The 22,079-nt window shown below is 64.9% G+C and overlaps 2 protein-coding genes across 2 annotated transcripts in view; one reads left to right on the forward strand and one right to left on the reverse strand.

Moving 5' to 3' along the window:
• Positions 1-22,079, reverse strand: part of SND1 (staphylococcal nuclease and tudor domain containing 1) — a gene marked incomplete at its 5' end in the record, with an annotated part of 277,106 nt that overhangs the window by 21,226 nt on the left and 233,801 nt on the right. The gene's annotated exons all lie outside the window — the stretch shown is intronic.
• On the forward strand, positions 12,187-15,255 carry LRRC4 (leucine rich repeat containing 4). Its single transcript, XM_075924111.2, has one exon. It carries the CDS (start codon positions 13,158-13,160, stop codon positions 15,093-15,095), a length of 1,938 nt encoding a protein of 645 aa, XP_075780226.2. The 5' UTR covers positions 12,187-13,157; the 3' UTR covers positions 15,096-15,255.

Raw genomic sequence — 22,079 nt, forward strand, 5'->3', positions numbered from 1 at the left:
CGGGCGGGGACCTCGAGAGTCATTGAGCCCAGCCCGCTGCCCGCCTGGCAGGACCAGGGACATGCCAGTGCGGCCGATAACCGACGAGCAAGAGCCGATAGATTCATGCGACAGACCACTCGCATGCCCCCCACCCCGGTACAGTTTTAGCAGGCTGGCCAGCGGCCCGGCTCAGTCCTGGCTCCCGAACCCGCCCCCGCTGCGGCTCTGCTTTTAAAGAGTACGAGGAGCCGGGCGGGCAGGCGACCTGGCTCAGTCCTGGCTCCGAACCCGCCCCCGCTGCGGCTCTGCTTTTAAAGAGTACGAGGAGCCGGGCTGGCAGGCGACCTGGCTCAGTCCTGGCTCCCGAACCTGCCCCCGCTGCGGCTCTGCTTTTAAAGAGTACGAGGAGCCGGGCGGGCAGGCGACCTGGCTCAGTCCTGGCTCCGAACCCGCCCCCGCTGCGGCTCTGCATTTAAAGAGTACGAGGAGCTGGGCTGGCAGGCGACCCGGCTCAGTCCTGGCTCCCGAACCCGCCCCCGCTGCGGCTCTGCATTTAAAGAGTACGAGGAGCCGGGCGGGCAGGCGACCTGGCTCAGTCCTGGCTCCCAAACCTGCCCCCGCTGCGGCTCTGCTTTTAAAGAGTACGAGGAGCTGGGCTGGCAGGTGGCTCAGCTCAGTCCTGGCTCCGAACCCGCCCCCGCTGCGGCTCTGCTTTTAAAGAGTACAAGGAGCCGGGCGGGCAGGCGGCCCGGCTCAGTTCTGGCTCACACCGGGTCCGGGAGTTCAGACCCTCCTTAGACAGGGGCTGCTGCATCTTTATCAGAGGCAGCAGCGCGGGGCGACAGGCAGCTGGTCCAGAAGGGGAGCTGGTTTTTAAACGGGCTCCCCTCTTGGACCAGCTCCTGCCTGGCGCGCTGCGCTGCTGCCTCGGATACACTGGCTGCTGGCCCCGCCCCTGGGGACTATAGAATAGTCAGTTAACCGATAACAATCCATGAGGTTACTCGACTATTCAATTAACCGATATTGCACATCCCTAGGCAGGACCCAGCACCGTCTGGACCAACCCTGACAGGCGTCTGTCCAACCTGCTCTTCAATATCTCCAGGGATGGAGATTCCACAACCCCCCAGGCAATTTATCCCAGTGTATCACCACCCTGACAGGCAGGAAGTTTTTCCTAATGTCCGACCTAAACCTCCTTTGCTGCAGTTTAAGCCCATTGCTACTTGTTCTATCCTCAGAGGCCAAGGAGAACAATTTGTTTCTGATACCAAACTGTTTAGGATAGTCAAGACAGAAGCAGACTGTGAGGGACTCCAAGAAGATCTCACCAAACTGAGCGATTGGGCAACAAAATGGCAAATGAAATGTAATGTGAATAAGTGTAAAGTAATGCACATCGGGGAAAAATAACCCCAACTATACGCACAGTATGATGGGGGCTAATTTGGCTACGACAAATCAGGAAAGAGATCTTGGAGTTATCGTGGACAGTTCTCTGAAAACTTCCACACAGAGTGCAGCGACGGTCAGAAAGGCAAATAGGATGCTAGGAATTATTAAGAAAGGGATAGAAAATAAGACCCATAATATCTTACTGCCCCTGTATAAAACTATGGTACGCCCACATCTTGAATACTGTGTACAGATGTGGTCTCCTCACCTCAAAAAGATATTTTGGCCTTGGAAAGGGTTCAGAAAAGGGCAACTAAAATGATTAGGGGTTTGGAACGGGTCCCATATGAGGAGAGGTTAAAGCGACTGGGACTTTTCAGTTTAGAAAAGAGGAGACTGAGGGGGGATAGGATAGAGGTCTATAAAATCATGAGTGGTGTGGAGAGGGCCGATAAAGAAAAGTTATTTATTAGTTCCCTAAATAGAAGAACTAGAGGACACCAAATGAAATTAATGGGGAGCAGGTTTAAAACTAATAAAAGAAAGTTCTTCACGCAGCGTGTAGTCAACCTGTGGAACTCCTTGCCAGAGGAGGCTGTGAAGGCTAGGACTAGAACAGAGTTTAAAGAGAAGCTGGATAATTTCATGGAGGTTAGGTCCATAAAAGGCTATTAGCCAGGGGATAAAATGGTGTCCTTGGCCTCTGTCTGTCAGAGGCTGGAGAGGGATGGCAGGAGACAAATCGCTTGATCATTGTCTTTGGTCCACCCTCTCTGGGGCACCTGGTGCTGGCCACTGTGGGCAGACAGGATACTGGGCTAGATGGACCTTTGGGCTGACCCAGTCTGGCCGTTCTGATGTTCCTCCCTGTGACACCCTTTTAGATACTTGAAAACCGCTACCATGTCCCCCTCAGTCTTCTCCTTTCCAAACTAAACAAGCCCAATTCTTTCAGTCTTCCCTCCTAGCTCCTGTTCTCTCGATCTTTCCTCATTCTTGTTGCTCGTCTCTGGGCCTTCTCCAGTTTCTCTGAATCTTTCTTGAAATGTGGTGCCCAGAACTGGACACAAGACTCCAGCTGAGGCCTAGTCAATGCAGAGCAGAGCGGAAGAACGACTCCTCGTGTCTTGCTCACAACACTCCTGTTCACGCAGCCCAGAACCATGTTGGCTTTTTTTGCAGCAGCGTCGCACTGTTGACTCATATTTACCTTGTGGCCCACTCTGCCCCCTAGATCCCTTTCTGCAGGATCCTCCCTAGCCAGTCGCTGCCCATTCTGTGTGTGAAACGGATTGGTCCTTCCTACATGGAACTTCGTCCTATTGACCTCAGCCCATTTCTCCAGCGTGTCCAGACCAATCTGAATTCTGACCCATGCCCCAAAGCCCTCGCAGCCCCGCCCAGCCCGGGATCATCTGCAAACGTAATAAGCGTCCTCTCTGGGCCGGTGTCTAACTGGTGGCTGAAGACACTAACAGACCCGTCCCCAGGTCTTGCTTGGCCTCCTCGAGAGCTTGGTGCTGAGGGGCCGTGTAAACCCGGCCGCGTGACCACGTCGTGCAGCCCTGCGTGTTCCGAGTGCTGGCGCAGAGCTCCGCCTGGGAGCGCCCACTCCGAAGGGCACGGCGCGACTTGCGGATGGAGAGCCGCCGGCTCCGCTTGCTGGCCAAGAGGTCCCCGTTCCCAGGAGGTGGCGGGCGTGCAGGCCAATGCCGCGCTGGATGCGGACAGCCGCCGGGCGGAGCAAGCCGATCGAGACGCCCTCTTGACAGAACGCTGGGGCCGCGCTGTCCGTGAAGTCCCCGATGGCTCTGCCCGCCAGGAGAGGGAGGGAGGCTGCATATGCCCTGCGACGCCGACGCGGAGAGCCGCCTCCTCCGCACACCAAGCTCCTCGCAGCTGGGAGCCCACCCCGGGTCGAAGCACCGGCCACCCAGCGCGGTACGTGGGACAGCGCAGGGAACCCCACGGATCCGCCGGGGGCAGCCCCTGAGCCGCCTGGGAACCCGCTTGCGGGACAGCAGGCGCCCGGCTAGGCGCTGGAGCGGGGGGCACCAAGGCTGATGGAGACCAGAATGAGGCTGGTATGGGTGTGGCACCGCGCACTGGCCGAGGACACCAATGCCCGGGCCATGGAGGAGTAGCGAGAAGGCTCCCCTGGAGCTGCTCAGACTGGTCCCGAGCCCTGTGCTGGGGAAGACGGAGCCAGTCCCTGCATGGGGAGCGGTGCCGGGTGCCAGCGACCTATCCCTCCAACGATGCTCAGAGCGCGATGAGTCCCGGCCCCGAGCACACGGCCACGCTGGGGGGCACACTCTGGAACTCTGCACCCGGGACCCCGCCAGCCTGGCCTGCAGGCCGCTGCGGCATCAGATCCTCTGCCAGGCCCTGCAGCTCCTGACATGCGGAGGTGGGGCCAGGAGGGAGCGACGCCTCTGCGGAGACCGGGGCGGTGCTGCTGGTGCCCTCCTGTGGCACAGGCGCAGGCGCAGGCGTGGACACGGCGCCCTGGGCTGCCTGCCAGGTCTCCGGCCTCGCCGGCCCCCGGAGCTCTCCCATGCCGCTCTGGGAGGCAGCGGGAGAGTGTCGCTCCCCCGGGGCGCCGCAGATGGGGCGGGTCGGCTGGCATCAGACCCTGGAGATCTGCCTGCCTCGCCGTGGCTTGCAGTGCCGGAGGGGAGCTGCGGACTCACGGTCCGTCCTAGGCACACGCCCGGGCCCTCCGCGGAGAGCCAACTTCCAAACGGACTTAGTGGTGCAGGTCTGACCCCTAGCCAGCCAGCGGGCCAACGGCCCAGGGAGCGGGCCCCCACCAGATCAGCTGGACGCGTCACAGGCCTCTTGCTATGCCAAATGTGGAACACCCTGCAGGCACCCCTGCCCGGCACACACGCCGCTAACGGCTCCCTCCGCCCCTCACCCTCCGTGGCCGCGCCGCCCTGGGGATTGCAAGCGGCCGGGCGGCAGCCGAAGGTTGAGACGAAGCACCGGGGCGAGGCGGGAGCGGGTCGGAAGCCAGGCAGGCAGGATTTAGCGCGCGGCGGCGGCTCTGCCGGCTGCCCGGGAAGGGGCACGGCGGAGGCGAAGGGAGGAGGAATTTACGAGCTGGCGGGTCAGAGGCCCAGGCAGTCTGGCTGACGGACGGGAAAGCTCCCGGGACCCGGCGCTGCTATTAACGTCCCCTCATGCAGATGAGATATTGATACACAAATAAATCCTCAGCGCCCGAGGCCTGTGCTGCAGCAGCCTGCACCTCGCTCGCCCTGCTGGGAATCGGAGCCCTCACCTCCCTGCCCGGCGCGGCCCCTCCCCCGGCCACCACCCCGACCCCCAGCCGCGCCGGGAAGGGCACCTGAGCGCCCACTTGGCCTGCGCCCGCCAGGGAGCCACCTCCACTCCCGGCCCACCAGCCAGGCCGGGAGCACACACCGCCGGGCAGGCGGCGCCAGGGGCAGCACACGGTGGTGGGGGAAGAAGGGGGGGCACAGAGGACTAGACAGGAGCACCAGGGCTGGGATGCAGGTTGCCCCGGGGATGAAAATGGCTGGGCCCCATTGGCCAGCGGAGACGCTGGACTCGCCCCCCCCCCTGGAGACGCAGGGCCCGCCCCCAGCTCCCACGGTATGCGGGGGCGGGGGGGAGTGCGTCCCTGGGATCTCACGCCGACTGGCACTGGCAGTAGAGTCCCTCTGCGCCCGGTACAGGGGTAGGACGCCAGGGGGCACCCCTGGCTGAGGGGCCCAGCCCCCCAGCCCCGTCGGTCCCCAGCCACTCCGCTGAGGCTGCCAAGGGGGACGTGCCTTGCCCACGGGAAGCTGGCGCGCGGCTCTCTAGCTCGGGTCTGCCCCGAGACTGCACCGGCGAGTCGCCCAGCACCGGCTGCATTCGGCCGGGCACCGGGGCCAGGCTGGGCACAGAGGCCATCTCCGAGACCCCGGCGACCAGGACAGACCCTGGAAGAGAGCAGCGCTTGGCCATGGAGCCGGCCTCCCGCTCAGCCCCAGGAGCCACGCGGGCCGGAGCAGGGTCAGCGCTGCGGAAAGGCCACGGCGCCGCTAGTCCCCTCTGCTCAGCCGGCCTGGGCTGCCGGGCCCGGGGCCTGGCATTGCGTCGGGCAGAAGGGAAAAGTGAGGGACGCGGCGGGAGGCTTAGCCGGGCCAGGGCCCAGCCTGGACACAGGCACCCTCCTCTGGGAGCAGCTGCCCTCTGGTGAACCTGCAGCACCACACACCTCCGCGGGGGGGAAGACGCTGCGCCCCCCCTTCTCCCCCAGCCAGTCACACTCAGAGCGCCCCAGACACTGGCCAGGCTGGGTCAGAGCTAAGGCCCATCCAGCCCAGTACCCCAGAAGGAAGGGACACAACAGGGAGTCCTCATGTGATCCCACCCGTCGCCCATTCCCAGCCTGACAATCAGAGGCCAGGGACACCTTCCCTGCCCAGCCTGGCTAATAAGCACTGATGGGCCTGTCCTCCCGGAATCTACCTAGCTCTTTTTTGACCCTGTGAAACTCCTGGTCTTCACCACATCCTCCGGCGTGGAGTTCCACAGGTTGACAGTGCCCTGTATGAAGAAAAACTTCCTTTTGTTTGTTTTGAACCTGCTACGCCCTGATCCACAGGGACTGGTTTAATTGTCAATTGCCCCTCCCGGTTGATTACTGTCACCATTAACCAGTTACCCCTCATTGCCAGCCTGGGGATGGGGTTATACCAAGCATGAGCAAAGACTTGCCCTCCGTGTCAGTATTTACAGACTGTCAGCCCTAAACCTTCTGTTATGCTGCACACGGGACTCCAGGGGCATTTTCTAACAGTTGTCAGAGTCGTTATTAACGGTTCCCAGTCCTGGTGGAAGGGCAGAACAAGTGGGGCTCCGCAGGGGTCTGCCTCGGGGCTGGTTCTGGGCAGCATGAACAGGAGTGCTGTGAGCAAGACACGAGGAGTCATTCTTCCAGGCGTCAGTTGGAGTTTAGTGTCCAGTTCTGGGCACCACATTTCAAGAAAGACGTGGAAAAATTGGCGAAGGTCCAGAGACGAGCAACAAGAATGATGAAAGGTCCAGAGAACATGAGCTGTGAGGGAAGACTGAAGAAATTGGGCTTGTTTGGTTTGGAAAAGAGAAGACAGAGAGGGGACATGAGAGCGGTTTTCAAGGATCTAAAAGAGTGTGCAAATGGTCCCGCAAACCTGGGTTGGTGGGACAGGGAGTGTGCAACCCCCCCCAGATCTGTGGGACAGGGCATGTGCAAATGCCCCCCCCATGGATCTGTGGGATGGGGGGTGTGCAAACAGCCTCGCACTCCCGGGTTGGCAGGAAGGGGCGTGTGCAAATGGCCTCACACGCCCAGGTTGTGATGGCGCGTTGGGGTTTTCCCGTCTCCTGCACCCCCGTAATGGCACGGACAGACTCCACCATCCAGTAGAATAGAGGGAGTTTATTGCCTCTCCAGGATACAGCACAGCACAGATGTCATCTGGTTCCAGGACAGGCCTAGGATGGCTCAGCCCCCCTTGAGATGGGGAGCCTGGGCCCCTAAATCCCAGCCCCTTTCCCTAGGCTGTCTCCTCCATGATACCAGACAGAAACTAACTCCCTCACTTCCAGCCCTGCCCCCAGCCAGGGCTCCACTCCCCTTCTTCCCATTGTTCCACTCCCTGAGGGTATGTCTACACTACCCTCCTAGTTCGAACTAGCGGGGTAATGTAGGCATACCGCACTTGCAAATGAAGTCCGGGATTTGAATTTCCCGGGCTTCATTTGCATAAGCCAGGCGCCGCCATTTTTAAATCCCGGCTGGTTCGAACCCCGAGCAGCGCGGCTACACGGGGCTCGAACTAGGTAGTTCGAACTAGGCTTCCTAGTCTGAACTACCGTTACTCCTCATTCTACGAGCAGTAACAGTAGTTGGGACTAGGAAGCCTAGTCTGAACTACCTAGTTCGTACCGCGTGTAGCCGCGCGACACGGGGTTCGAACCAGCCGGGATTTAAAAATGGCGGCGCCCGGCTTATGCAAATGAAGCCCGGGAAATTCAAATCCTGGGCTTCATTTGCAAGTGCGATATGCCTACATTACCCTCCTACTTCGATATAGGAGGGTAGTGTAGACATACCCTGGGAGATAACTGGTCGGACAGGTTTGGAGCCCCCTTTGCATAATGACTCACCTCCTGCCCTGCTGGGCCCTGCTGCAGCCAGCAGCCAGTGGAGGTCACTCACAGCCCACTGCCCAGCATAGCAACCAGCAAGGTACCCCCCACTACATCACACAGGTTGGCAGAACGGGGCGTGTGCAAACGGCCTCGCACACCCAGGTCGGCAGAACGGGGCGTGTGCAAACGGCCTCGCACACCCAGGTTGGCAGAACGGGGCGTGTGCAAACAGCCTCGCACACCCAGGTTGGCAGAATGTGGTATGTGCAAACGGCCTCGCACACCCAGGTCGGCAGAACGGCCACTCCCCAGGTGCTGGCCACACTGGGCATGCTCTGCTGGGGGGTCTCCGAGATCCCCTCCCCTGCCAGCCCGCTCCCATTCCCGCCCCCTGGCAGGCTGTGCCCTCCCCACGAACACCACCTGGCGCAGCGAGACGGGGCACACGGAGCACTGAAGCCAGACAAGGCCCGAGTTCTACAGCCACCTTGTCGCAGGGCGAGAAGGGTCCTGGGGCATCCCCCGGGCGTTTCCATGGCGCTCCCCGCGCGCTATCACACCGCTTCACACACATTAGCGGATTCCACACCACGATTCCCCAGTGCGATCCAGCAGGGTTCTCCCCCCGCTGACAGCTGGGAGACAGGCGCGGAGAGACGCAGGCGGAAACCGGCAGCACCGCCGGGTAGGTGTTGGCCCTCCGCTCCAGACACCCGGGGCCGGCGCTCCCGGCACGCTTACCCCCAGCTGTGCAAAGCGCAGCTCCCGTCGGCCTGGCATCCTCCCGGCAAGCGAGGGCCCCCAGCGAGGGGCCAGCCGCACCACGGCGCTGGGGCGCAGGCAGGCGATGCCACCTCCCCAGGGCAGCATCAGCCGCCTTCACAAGACCCTCCTCTCCCCTCCTGCATGCTCTGCCCCTGCACCGTGCACCCCGCCAGCAGCGGTCCTGCGGGCACCAGCCCCGGTCGTCCCGGGCAGGCCCCTGCTGAGGCCGGTGTGGCACGCAGAAGGCAGGGGAGCCTCTTGCGACAAGGGGCATCAAGCTCAGGCTGCACAAACGACCTTCCCTGTGGCCTCTGCCGACTAGGAGGGCGCCAGCGGGCGTCCTTGGCGCGCTCGACCTGGCTTTTGTGGATGTCGCTTCCAAACCAATCCCCCCAAACCCTCAAATTCCACCGTGCGGAGCCGCGCCGAGCCCGGCTGGGAGTCATTGCGGGAGGTGGGGTCGGCAGAGCCCCAGGCCGGAGCCCGCCCTGGAGCGTGCGGAGAAGCCGGCAGCAGTAGCAGCTTGTTATGCTCTGCCCGCGGGCGCCAGAGCCTCACCCAGGCGCTGCAAAGCGCCGTCCCCCCGACCCCATGGGCAGGCCCGGCGGAGCCGAGTAGCCGAACCGGAGCCCCCACATTCCGCAGCAGCAGCCGCCAACGGTTACAGCCGGACGCCCGCGGGAGCAGCAGAAACCAGGGTCTGACGATGGAGGTGGGCGGCGAGCGCAGCCCGTTCACCACCTCGTCCGGCCGCGCCAGGGGCCGATGTCGAATGCAAGGGCAAGAGATTCCCAGGCCCCCGAGACCCCTGCCCGCCCACGGCCCCTTCCTCAGAGCACGGCACAGCGCCCTGGCACAGCGCGCCCGGAGCAGCAGCACAGACGGTGCTGTCAGTCAGCGCCAGGCTATTTGTCAGAGCCCCAGGCAGGCGCCAGCGCCGTGCAGACCCCGACACGGCCCCTGGGCCAAGGCTCCTCGGTCCTCTCCATCGATGTGCTCAGCACGTCGCTGGCACACCCCAAGCTGGGGGGGCGGCGGGGGGGAGGGAGGTACAGCTCAGCCAAGCCGCCGCAAGGGGCCTGCAGCCCACTGGGATCCCGGCCCCTATGCCGAATATGTAAGAAGATCAGAGCGGCCAGGCTGGGTCAGACCAGGGTCCTGTCTTCCCACAGCGGCCAATGCCAGGTGCCCCAGGGGGAGTGAACCAAACAGGGAATCATCCAGTGATCCCTCCCTTGTCACCCACTTCCAGCCTCTGACAGAGGCTAGAGACACCATCCGTGGCCAGTCTGGCTCACAGCCATTGATGGATCCAACCTCTATCGATGTATTTGGCTCATCCGTCAACCCTGTTAAGGTCCTGCCTGGTCTTTACAACATCCTCTGGCGAGGAGTTCCACAGGTTGACTGTGCACTGAAGAAAAACTGCCTTTGGTTTCAGACCAGCTACCTATTCATTTCAGTTGGTGACCCCTAGTTCTTGTGTTATGGGAACAAGCAAAAATCTTTTCTTTATTTACTTTTTCCACCCCAGTCATGATTTTACAGACCTCTACCATATCCCCCTTAGTCTCCTCTTTTCTAAGCTGAAAAGTCCCCGGCTTTTCAATCTCTCTTCGTACGGGACCCGTTCCAAACCCCTCAGCATTTCTCTTCCCTTTGCTGAACCTTTCCAAGGCCAAGAGATCTTGCTGGAGATGGGGCGACAGCGTCTGCACGCCGGGCTCAAGCTGCGGGCGTCCCATGGACTGATACAGAGGCAATAAGAGATTCTCCGTCCTGTTCTTGATCCCTTCCTAATGATTCCCACGCTGGGTTTGCTTTTCTGACAGCCACTGTGCAGGGAGCGGGTGTTTCCAGAGCACGTGCCGTGCTGACTCCAAGCGCAGCCACGTGGAACGTCAGCTGAGGGCCCCTGGCTGGGGAGGCAGCAGCCCGGCCCCCCCGGCAGGTGGAGGTGCCGGCCAGGCGGCTGGCAGTGCTCTGCAGGGCACAAGGGGCCTCAGGAACCGCCCTGAAGGGAGCCAGGCTGCACTCACCTGCCTGCCCCCTCCTCGCCACGGGGCGCCACAGGCGGGAGCACAGCCCCACACCGTCCGGCATGTCACCTGCCCCCCCCGCCCAGGCTGGTGTTAGAGCAACTGCAGCCCCCGCCCCCCACACCGTGATAAGGGCAGATCCCAGCCCCCCCCCCCCCCCCCGGCGACTCCAGAGCCCTGCCCTTATATCACAGGACGAGCTGACCCAGCCCCCGAGACGTGGGAGAGGGCAACGCCACACTCCTCTCCCTGGGCCACTGGACCCCCCCATCCTGCAGTCACCGGGGGGGGGGGGCAATTCCAGACCCCCCCCATCCTGCAGTCACCTGACGGGGCAATTCCAGACCCCCCCCCATCCCGCAGTCACCGGACGGGGCAAGTCCAGACCCCCCCCATCCTGCAGTCACCGGACGGGGCAAGTCCAGACCCCCCCCATCCTGCAGTCACCTGACGGGGCAATTCCAGACCCCCCCATCCCGCGGTCACCTGACGGGGCAATTCCAGACCCCCCCCATCCCGCAGTCACCGGACGGGGCAATTCCAGACCCCCCCCATCCCGCGGTTACCTGACGGGGCAATTCCAGACCCCCCCCATCCCGCGGTCACCGGACGGGGCAATTCCAGACCCCCCCATCCCGCAGTCACCGAACGGGGCAATTCCAGACCCCCCCCATCCCGCAGTCACCGGACGGGGCAATTCCAGACCCCCCCCATCCCGCAGTCACAGACGGGTCAAGTCCAGACTCCCCCCCCATCCCACAGTCACCGGGGGGGGCAAGTCCAGACCCCCCCCATCCTGCAGTCACCGGACGGGGCAATTCCAGACCCCCCCCATCCCGCAGTCACCGGACGGGGCAATTCCAGACCCCCCCCCATCCCGCAGTCACCTGACGGGGCAATTCCAGACCCCCCCCATCCCACAGTCACCTGACGGGGCAAGTCCAGACCCCCCCCCCATCCCGCAGTCACCGGGGGAGGGGAATCCAGACTCCCCCCCCCCCATCCCGCAGTCACCGGACGGGGCAATTCCAGACCCCCCCCATCCCGCAGTCACCAGACGGGGCAATTCCAGACCCCCCCCCATCCCGCAGTCACCAGATGGGGCAATTCCAGACCCCCCCCCATCCCGCAGTCACCAGACGGGGCAATTCCAGACCCCCCCCCATCCCGCAGTCACCAGACGGGGCAATTCCAGACCCCCCCCCATCCCGCAGTCACAGACGGGTCAAGTCCAGGACCCCCCCCATCCCACAGTCACCGGGGGGGGGGCAAGTCCAGACCCCCCCCCATCCCACAGTCACCGGGGGGGGCAAGTCCAGACCCCCCCCATCCCGCAGTCACCTGACGGGGCAATTCCAGACCCCCCCCATCCCGCAGTCACCGGACGGGGCAAGTCCAGACTCCCCCCCCATCCCGCAGTCACGGGGGGGGGGGCAATTCCAGACCCCCCCCATCCCGCAGTCACGGGGGGGGGCAAGTCCAGACTCCCCCCCCATCCCGCAGTCACCGGGGGGGGGGGGGGGGCAAATCCAGACCCCCCCCATCCGGCAGTCACGGGCCCCGCGGGGAGACTCCAGCCGCCCCCCACTCTCCCCGGTCACAAGCGGGGGTGACCCCGCCCCCCCGGGGCTCCGGCCTCCCTCCAGAGCCCCGGGGCGGCGGAAGGGGGCGCCGGGAAAGCCGGGGGCGGGGACGGGGCACGTGGGGGACGCCGCGGAACGGGCGAAGCCCAGGGCTCCCGGTCGCCGCGCCGCTCCGACCCCGGCCCCGGGCAGCGGCCGCCCCGCGGAGGCGCCTCCCGCAGCCGGGCCGCCCGCCCGGCCGTTAACCCCTGGAGGGCCGGGGAGGGGGAGGCTCCGGGCCGGCGCGATGCGTCAGCAGCTCACTCCCGGTGCCACTGAAGGACAAAAGGATGCGAGAGCAGCCCGCGCGGCTGCCGCCTGCACCAGCCCCGCCGCGGGGAGCCCGGGCTGCCGCCGGCGCGGGTAGCCGGGGACGATGGTCCCGGAGCCTGGCGCGTCCCGTGCCGCCGCCGCCGCGCCGCCTCCGCCTCCTCGCGCCGCCGCCGCCGCAGTCGACGGGCCGCGGAGACGCTAACGGCACCGGAGGGCTGGCGCCGCCGCTCGCTGCCTCCGAGGCGCGGGGGAGCCGGCCGGGGCCGCGGGAGGGGAGCCGGCCGCCCTGCCCACCCTGCTGACGCGCCCGGCAGGACAGCGGCACTTCGGAGCGCGGGGAGGCTGCAGCCGGGCGAGGCGCCGCAGCCCCCAGCAGAGCCCCCGCGGCGAGGGGGGCGCGCACGGAGCCGCCGGGCCGAGGACGAGGGGCCGGGGCACGCTCCGGGGATGGGGCCGCAGCAGCTGGCAGCCGCCGGCGGCGCTAGGAGCCAAGGACACGTTCGCCGAGCGCCGGCAGCGCGGCTCCGCGGGGCACAAGGCAGCTATGCCCCCGCCTAGCCGAGCGGCCTCACCTCCAGCCCGGCGCCTTCCACGCGGCTTCCCCGGCTCCGGCTCCGGCTCGACTAGGAGCCATTTTGTCTTTCACCCCCTTCCCCTCCCCTCCCGCTTCCCCTTTGTTAACTCAGCGCTGGAGCCGAGCGGGGGGGCCGGCGGGAGCGCAGTCCTGCGGTGACACCGGAGAGTCGCGCACAGACCCCTTCCTGCCCGGCCGGGGCCTGGGGCTGGGCTGCCGCTTGGCCTGCGACCCCCGGCTGGCCGGCCGGCCGGCGAGAGAAGCCGGCGTTGGGTGGACGCCGGGGGACAGGGCCCCTTCTCCGCTCCGTGCCACATCCCGGACGATGGTGAATTATGAACGTGCCACATCATGAAGCTCTTGTGGCAGGTCACTGTGCACCACACCTGGAACGCCGCCCTGCTCTCGGTCGTCTACCTCACGGCGCAAGTGTGGGTGCTGGCGGCCGCCGCCGCCTGGGCCGGAGCCCCCAACTGCCCCGCTGTCTGCTCCTGCAGTAGCCAGTCCAGCAAGGTGGTGTGCACGCGCCGCGGCCTGGCCGAGGTCCCTCAGGGCATCCCCTCCAACACCCGCCACCTCAACCTCATGGAGAACAACATCCAGCTGATCCAAGCCGACACCTTCCGGCACCTGCACCACCTGGAGGTCCTGCAGCTGGGCCGCAACGCCATCCGCCAGATCGAGGTGGGCGCCTTCAACGGGCTGGCCAGCCTCAACACGCTGGAGCTCTTCGACAACTGGCTGACCGTCATCCCCAGCGGGGCCTTCGAGTACCTGTCCAAGCTGCGGGAGCTGTGGCTCCGCAACAACCCCATCGAGAGCATCCCCTCCTACGCCTTCAACCGGGTCCCCTCCCTGATGCGCCTGGACCTCGGCGAGCTCAAGAAGCTGGAGTACATCTCCGAGGGGGCCTTCGAGGGCTTGTACAACCTCAAGTACCTGAACCTGGGCATGTGCAACATCCGAGACATGCCCAACCTCACGCCCCTGGTGGGGCTGGAGGAGCTGGAGATGTCGGGGAACCACTTCCCCCAAATCAAGCCGGGCTCCTTCCACGGGCTCCGCTCGCTCAAGAAGTTGTGGATTATGAACTCGCAGATCAGCCTGATCGAGCGCAACGCCTTCGACGCCCTCGCCTCGCTGGTGGAGCTCAACCTGGCCCACAACAACCTGACCTCGCTGCCGCACGACCTCTTCGCGCCCCTGCGCTACCTGGTGGAGCTGCACTTGCACCACAACCCCTGGAGCTGCGACTGCGACGTGCTGTGGCTCTCCTGGTGGCTGCGCGAGTACATCCCCACCAACTCCACCTGCTGCGGGCGCTGCCACGCCCCCGCGCACATGAGGGGCAAGTTCCTGGTGGAGGTGGACCAGGCCTCCTTCCAGTGCTCTGCGCCCTTCATCATGGACGCCCCCATGGACCTCAACATCTCCGAAGGCCGCGTGGTGGAGCTCAGGTGCCGGACTCCTTCCATGTCCTCCGTGAGGTGGCTGCTGCCCAACGGGACTGTCCTGAGCCACGCTTCCAACCACCCCCGGATCTCCGTCCTCAACGACGGGACCTTGAACTTCTCCCACGTGTTGCTAACGGACACGGGGATTTATACGTGCATGGTCACCAACGTGGCAGGGAACTCCAACGCCTCGGCCTACCTCAACGTGAGCACGGCCGAGCTCAACACTTCCAACTACAGCTTCTTCACCACCGTCACGGTGGAAACCACAGAGATCTCCCCCGAAGACATCTCCCCGAAATTCACCAAGCCCGTGCCCACGACGTCGACGGGGTACCAGCCGGCGTACACCACCACCACCACGGTGCTCATCCAGACCACCAAAACGCCCCGGCCGGCGGCGGCGCCCACCTCAGACTCCAGCGACAAGATGCAGACCAGCCTGGACGAGGTGATGAAGACCACGAAGATCATCATCGGCTGCTTCGTGGCCGTGACGCTGCTGGCAGCCGCCATGCTGATTGCCTTTTACAAACTTCGCAAGCGGCACCAGCAACGCAGCACGGGGACGGCTGCCCGGACCGTGGAGATCATACAGGTGGAGGAGGAGATACCCGCGCCACCGGCAGCTTCCGCCAGCGTGTCAGGTGAGGGGGCAGTCGTGCTGCCTACAATTCATGACCATATTAACTACAACACCTACAAACCCACACACGGGGCCCACTGGACAGAAAACAGTTTGGGGAATTCGCTCCACCCCCCCGTAACCGCCCTCTCTGAACCTTATAGAATTCAGACTCACCCCAAGGACAAAGTACAGGAAACGCAAATCTGACTTTTTTCAGAGATTCTACATGCAATAGAATGCACAACACACCCGAGACAGCAACTTTTGTACAGAGTGGGGAAGAGACTTTTTTTTCTTGTATATGCTTATATATTAAATCTATGGGCTGATAAGAGAAGCAGATTATATTAAAATTAAAAAACCCTTATTTTCTAACTCGTAAGTTCTATTTAAAAAAAAAAAAAGAGGAAGCAAAAAATCAGAATCTGAACAAAAAAGCCAGCATGACTTTGTGGGAGGAGGCGAAGCGGCATGAGAGCGAAGGGGCAGGAGGGGAGTGGGGCAAGGACGGGTCAGTGCTTAGCAGCCGCTCCACAGAATGCGGTAAAGCAAAGCCCTTCCATAGCCCTCTTCTTAGAGCCCAGCATCGGTATTTACAGATCTATCCTATTTCCAAACCCCAGCGCACCGAGGATTCGTACTGTGCCAAAATGTTCCAAATGCAATAATGGGGTTTTTGTGCGCGTGGGTGGGGGGAGAGACGGAGGGGGAAGGGGGGAGGGGGGGCGATAGATATCTCCGTATTAAAGAAACAAATGCCAACATTGGCCATGTATCTCAGTGGGGAGGTGCTGGTGCCCGCGTGTCCCAGCTCCGTGGGCATCCGTGGACACGCAGGCACGTATCCCGATGGCTTCCAAAGAAAGAGCAGGGAGAGAGAGGAACCGGCCTCGCTTGCAGCCAAACGCTTCCACACTGCACCAGATCCCTGCAGTTCAGCGGAACCCGCTGGGCCCGGGGAGCGTGCGTGTGTGTGTGTGTGTGTGTGTGTGTGTGTGTGTGTGTCTTTGACTTTCCCAGGAGGGACAGGCGTGAGGGAAGGCTAGGTCAGGCTGGCTAGAGGACATCCTCGCAGCCGAGTGCGCTGCTCGGTGTGTGTAGCGATGGTGCGGGAGAGCTGGCAGATGGTTGTAAACCATGCTCCAATTTTATGATTTTTTTCACCTTTTTTAAGATGGCAAGAGATGAAGCTTTTCCCCGAACCCCAATTGCTGGGGTTCCCCAGTCAAGCGAGGGCTCTTTGGAGAACTGTCAACCGGCGTGTGCGTGGGTGTGCGTGTGGGGGGGAAATTAAACCGGAGCTGCTGCAAGGCAGGAATACGCTCGGCTGTTCATAGAAAAGCAACCAGAGTCCGCATGGGGTCATTTTCACATTGACAGTCTCTCTTGCTCACCTGAGCGGCTGGTGAACCCCAGCGGGGGGGAAAAGCTCGCCCCCCCATCCCAGCCACCCCCCAACAGAGCTCAGGAAAGGCGTGTGGGGAGCCGGAGAGCGGGGGGAGGGGTATGCGCATTTCCTTCTAGCCCATTTAAACCACGGAGCGACTTTCCTGTCTTAGCTGAGCTTTCGAAATCCAGGGAAGGGGCGGAGGGGAGTGAGCACCGCTGCCTGTACTCTGAGAAACACGTGTATTTTTGTATTTTAATAAACACTGTTCCGATTTTTCATGCAACGTCCCTCCGGGATTAAACTGACCGGCTGACCGGAGAAATCCAAACAAGCCGATGGAAATCCAAAGGTCTTTGACCTGGTCGGTCCTGGTCAGAAAAGCTTCCCCTCCCCCAAACCGAGGGAGGAGGGAGGGAGGGGAGAAAAGCGGGAGAGGCTCATTAAAAAAGGACTGAAGGGGGGAGCCTTCCCTGGAGCTAAATAAACCCCATTGTGAGCGCCCGCAAAGCCAGGGGCTTCCCAGCTGGTGCAGGGCCGGAGCAGGTGCACGGGAAGGGGGAGGGCGAGAAATAAATGCAGCCTCATCAAAGCGCCCCAGCAAGCGCGAACCCAGCCCCCGCCCGGGGAGGGCTGCGATTAACGCTGGCTCAGGATTCCCGGCCGTCCCGCTGCCAGCTCTGAACGCTCTCGCCATTCCCGCTCAGCGAGCGCCGGGTGCCCGGAGGGCTGGCGCCCTGGCTGGGGGCCCGCTGGCCGAGCGGGGCGCTGGGGCCGGAGGCTGGAGACGCCCGGCGGGGCTCTCAGGCGCATGCTGAAAGGCCCAGGCCCATCGGCGCTAGGCTGGGAAGTGAGGAAAAGGCCAAGCGGGGGCAGGGCTGGCAGGGGCCTCCGTCCCGCGCCCTGAGGGGCTGAGGAGAAAGTCCGCAAGGAAGGCGGGGGGGGGGGGCTAGCTGACAGGACCTGGGTGGCAGCCTGGCGGATGGCAGGGCACCAGGGGAGCGGGGGTGCCCAACTGACAGGGATACGGGGGGGCAGCCTGGCTGATGGTGGGGGGAGGGGGCTGACAGGGGTACCGGGAGGGGCAGCCTGGCTGACGGCGGGGGGGGCAGCTGACGGCAGGGAGGCGGGGGGGTGATGGCCCGGCTGACAGTGGGGTGACCCCCTCAGCAGAAGGCAGAGCAAGCAGGCATTGTGAGGGGCCATTAGCGCCGGAGCTGCGCCTCGATGGACTCGGCCAGCAGAGAAACCGTTCTGAGCGGCACTGGCCCGGGGAAGGGCCATTGGCCGCGCGGCGGGGAGGCGAGGGAGCTGGAAGGGGCGCTGCGGGACGAAGCCCATTAGCTCGGGGAGGGACGGCATTGGCCCCTTCCCCCCCGGCCTGCTCGGGCGCTAGGCCCTCCAGGCACACGGGGATTTCACCCCGCCCCGCGCCGGGAGACGGTCGCCGGGAGACGGGCCCCAGATGGAATTTCCCCTGCGGCCCTACGGGGGGCTAGTCAAGCGCCTGTCTGTGTCAGCCGAGGGTCATGGCGAGACCCCCCGTTCTCACGGCGATGGGCCAGTGCCCCGGGCACTCCGTGCCAGCCCATGCCGCGTGTGCAGGCCGGCCGGAGCTGCAGCTGAATGCACCATTCTTTCCCCAGGGGCCCCTGCCAGCCTGGCGTGACCCTCCCGGGATGGAAAGGCCTGAACCCTCGGGCGGTCACAGGGGGCAGGATGGGCCAATCCCCCAGCCAGGCCCCGAGGAGGCCGGGACGTACAAGCCTCCCTGCTGTGAAGTGTGAATTTGCCATTGCAGGAGAGCGGGCGCTGTGCATGGCCGGAGCCCTCGCCAGTGGGTTCCGGGGGGCGCCAGGGCCGACACGGTGCCCTCCTGCTTAGCTGGGTGGTTGTGGCGACCGGCCAGCCAGAGCCAGGCCCTGTCTGCGGGGCCGTCGCTCACCAAACACTCCGAGGCGGTTGCTTGCCGGGGAGGCCGGCAGCCGCGAGGAGGGGCCCTCGGAGCCCCCTCCGACCACCATCCCCAGTGCCGGGGCAGGGAGCATAAGCACTGGTGCGGCTCCAAGCCCAGAGACCGTTAAACCAGCCCCCTCCCTGGCATCCTGGGATGCTGCAGGGAGGGGGGCCCAGCCAGGAGCCAACAAGGGACATGGTGTCACGGCGGGCTGTCCCCAGTGGGTTCCGGCATCCCTGGCCCACGGCCAGCCTCTGCCAAGATGCCAGCGCCAGGCGCTGAACCCCAAATCACCCTGCAGCCCTGCCCCCCTCCTGCCCCCGCGGGGAGCGAGAGGGCTGGAGGCAGCCCTGACCGGGGGGCTTGGGGCTATCTCGGGGGGGAGCCCTGGCTGCAGGAGGGAACGAGTGCAGGAAAAGCCGCCTGCTGTGCCCTGGGGCGAGAGGGTTGGGCCCCTGCGTCGAGATGCCAGCAGGCCCAGCACACGGATGCCCAGCGCTGGCTGCGGAAATAAGCCGCTGGCTGCAGCTTTTCTGCCTGGGGGGCGAGGCTCGGTGGCGGGGCTGCGGCAGCCCCGCACAGGCGGCCGAGTCCCAGGGTCTGATTCCCAGCTACAGGCCTGGGGAGGGCTGGCGGCACCCTGCCCTCCTGTAGCCCCCCGGGAGAGCCCCCGCCGAGCCCAGCGCTCCGACCCCGCGGATGCAGGCAGCGCCGGCCCGGGAAGCGGGGGAAGGGCCCCGCCGGGATCCTGTACATTTAATTTAGCCGAGTTATTTATTTATTTCGTGGAAACCAGGAGCGCTTCTGTCAAAACATATGTCTGAGTGTATCCTCCCGGCCGGCTCGGCTAATGAAAGCGCCGCACCGCTCCCATCTCATTTCTGCTTCAGCTCCGAACCAGGGCTGTGCTCCGGGCGCTTCCTGCTCCCCCCCGTCTCGCCTCCGCCCTCCCACTCCTGCAGGGCCGGGGGGAGCCCCTCCAAACCCCTCCCACGGCAGCAGACAGAAGGGGGGGCTCACGGTGGTTTTAGTTAAGCGCTCCCTTTCCATCTGGGGTTTCAATTCAAACACCAAAGCAAAGGATGTTCCTGCTTCTAGAGGAAGCGAGTCGGGGGGCGAGGGCGCCTCTCTCTCGGGCGCTGCGGTAGAGCGCGGCAGGCTGAGCGCGGGGCTGGGGGCGAGCAGCAGCCCGCGAGGACAGCTGCGGGAGAGCGCTAGAGGCACCCGAGAGCAGGGACCGCTCGCCTCCCGCTCCCCGGAACTCTGCCAAACTTTGCTCCCTGAATATCGCTCAATAATAATTAAGGTTACAGGAGGCAGCTTGTGTGGGGGCTGCCGAGCGCGGCTGCTCAGCCAGCCGCCCGGCGAGCGCCGGTAGCCAGACGGACGGAGGGGCGGCGCGGGCCAGCCCGGGCACAGGCTCGGCCACTGGTTTCTGGCAGGTGTTGGGCTCGGCCTTCGAGAAGGCTTCTGCGGAGACGCCAGGGCGGCCCCCTGCGGGTTTGGGGCGCCGGGGGCCAGGCCTTGGGAATCAGCAGCTACTGCAGAAGGAATCCCCAAGAGGCAGCGATTCCTGGCAGAGCCGGGCAGGCGTCCAGGGGGAGACGCCGGAGCAGGGCCAACGGGCACGGCGGCGGGGGAGCTTCCATAAGAGCCAGGATCCAGGCCCCCGGCCCCTGCCTTCGCGCTGCACCGCATGGCCCCCAGCCGACGGGCAGCTCCCGGTCACAGGCACGGTGAGGAAGGGCAGAGCAATCGGGGCTGTTCCCCTGCCTTTGCGCTGCACCGCACGGCCCCCAGCCGACGGGCAGCTCCCGGTCGCAGGCACGGTGAGGAAGGGCAGAGCAATCGGGGCTGTTCCCCTGCCTTTGCGCTGCACCGCACGGCCCCCAGCCGACGGGCAGCTCCCGGTCACAGGCACGGTGAGGAAGGGCAGAGCAATCGGGGCTGTTCCCCTGCCTTCGCGCTGCACCGCATGGCCCCCAGCCGACGGGCAGCTCCCGGTCACAGGCACGGTGAGGAAGGGCAGAGCAATCGGGGCTGTTCCCCTGCCTTCGCGCTGCACCGCATGGCCCCCAGCCGACAGGCAGCTCCCGGTCGCAGGCACGGTGAGGAAGGGCAGAGCAATCGGGGCTGTTCCCCTGCCTTCGCGCTGCACCGCACGGCCCCCAGCCGACAGGCAGCTCCCGGTCGCAGGCACGGTGAGGAAGGGCAGAGCAATCAGGGCTGTTCCCCTGCCTTCGCGCTGCACCGCACGGCCCCCAGCCGACGGGCAGCTCCCGGTCGCAGGCACGGTGAGGAAGGGCAGAGCAATCGGGGCTGTTCCCCTGCCTTCGCGCTGCACCGCACGGCCCCCAGCCAACGGGCAGCTCCCGGTCACAGGCACGGTGAGGAAGGGCAGAGCAATCGGGGCTGTTCCCCTGCCTTCGCGCTGCACCGCATGGCCCCCAGCCGACGGGCAGCTCCCGGTCGCAGGCACGGTGAGGAAGGGCAGAGCAATCGGGGCTGTTCCCCTGCCTTCGCGCTGCACCGCACGGCCCCCAGCCAACGGGCAGCTCCCGGTCGCAGGCACGGTGAGGAAGGGCAGAGCAATCGGGGCTGTTCCCCTGCCTTCGCGCTGCACCGCACGGCCCCCAGCCGACGGGCAGCTCCCGGTCGCAGGCACGGTGAGGAAGGGCAGAGCAATCGGGGCTGTTCCCCTGCCTTCGCGCTGCACCGCACGGCCCCCAGCCGACGGGCAGCTCCCGGTCGCAGGCACGGTGAGGAAGGGCAGAGCAATCGGGGCTGTTCCCCTGCCTTCGCGCTGCACCGCACAGCCCCCAGCCGATGGGCAGCTCCCGGTCGCAGGCACGGTGAGGAAGGGCAGAGCAATCGGGGCTGTTCACCTGCCTGCAGGGCAGGGCTCGGCTAGACGGGGGGGCTGCCAACTGGCACCTCCGCGGCCTGCAGCCTGGCCCCGGGGGAGGGCCGTGGGGCTTCAGCCCTCTGCCCTGGGCCCCAGCATGGCTGGGACCGGGTCTGCTTGTGGCTCTCCAAGGGGCCCTGGTTGAGAACCATGGGTCTAGCCAAGCCCTGCCTCCCGCTCCTTGTGCCCCAGGGCTGGGCTCGCGCCAGGGCAGCAGGGCAGCTGGGGGTCTCCACTGGGGCGGCCGGACTCCGACAGGCTCCCAGGCTGGGTCCCCAGCGGCCGTGCTCGTCGCTGCCTCCTTGCCGCTCCCCTGTGGCCAGCTCTGCTGCCCTGCGGGCCCAGACGCGGGCAAGGCCTGCCCTCAGCTGGCAGAATCTCTCAGCGCTGGTGGCGCTGCCGGACAGGCGGCCGCGGGGGGAGTCAAGCAGGCGGTTGGGGAGCCAGCGCCTTTCGGGAGCCAAACCAGGCCTTGCACATGGAGAGACGATCCCTGCGCCGCAGGCAGCCGCGGGCGAGACCCTGGGGCTCAGGTGACCATCGGCCCCTGGCGGCCTTCCAACGTGCCGGCTGCCCTCCCAGTGCGACTGACGGGAGGCAGCAGGACGCCAGGCGCCTGCCCACGGCTTCGGTCACTTCTGCCCTCTAACCAGGCCTCCCCGCCAGCTTCAGGCGGGAGGGCACAGGCTGAGGGGGAGCCCACGGGCGGCAGTCAGGACTCGGGCTCCGTTCGGAGTCGTTTCACCACGGAGCCGGCGGGTGCCCAGCGCGCGGCGCTATGGGGGGCTCCGAGAAGCTCCACACGGACCCGCCCGGGCGTTGCGTTCATCGTTCCTCCGGCTGCGCATACTTCGGGCTCTGTTGCTGCGGACGTGTGTGCAGATTTGCACGCGTTTCCGGGCACAGCAGCCTTGTGACAGGCCGCCTGGCGGGGTTTCCTGT

Source organism: Pelodiscus sinensis, chromosome 1 (assembly GCF_052426305.1).
Source record: "Pelodiscus sinensis isolate ZL-2025 chromosome 1, ASM5242630v1, whole genome shotgun sequence".
NCBI lineage: Eukaryota > Metazoa > Chordata > Testudines > Trionychidae > Pelodiscus > Pelodiscus sinensis.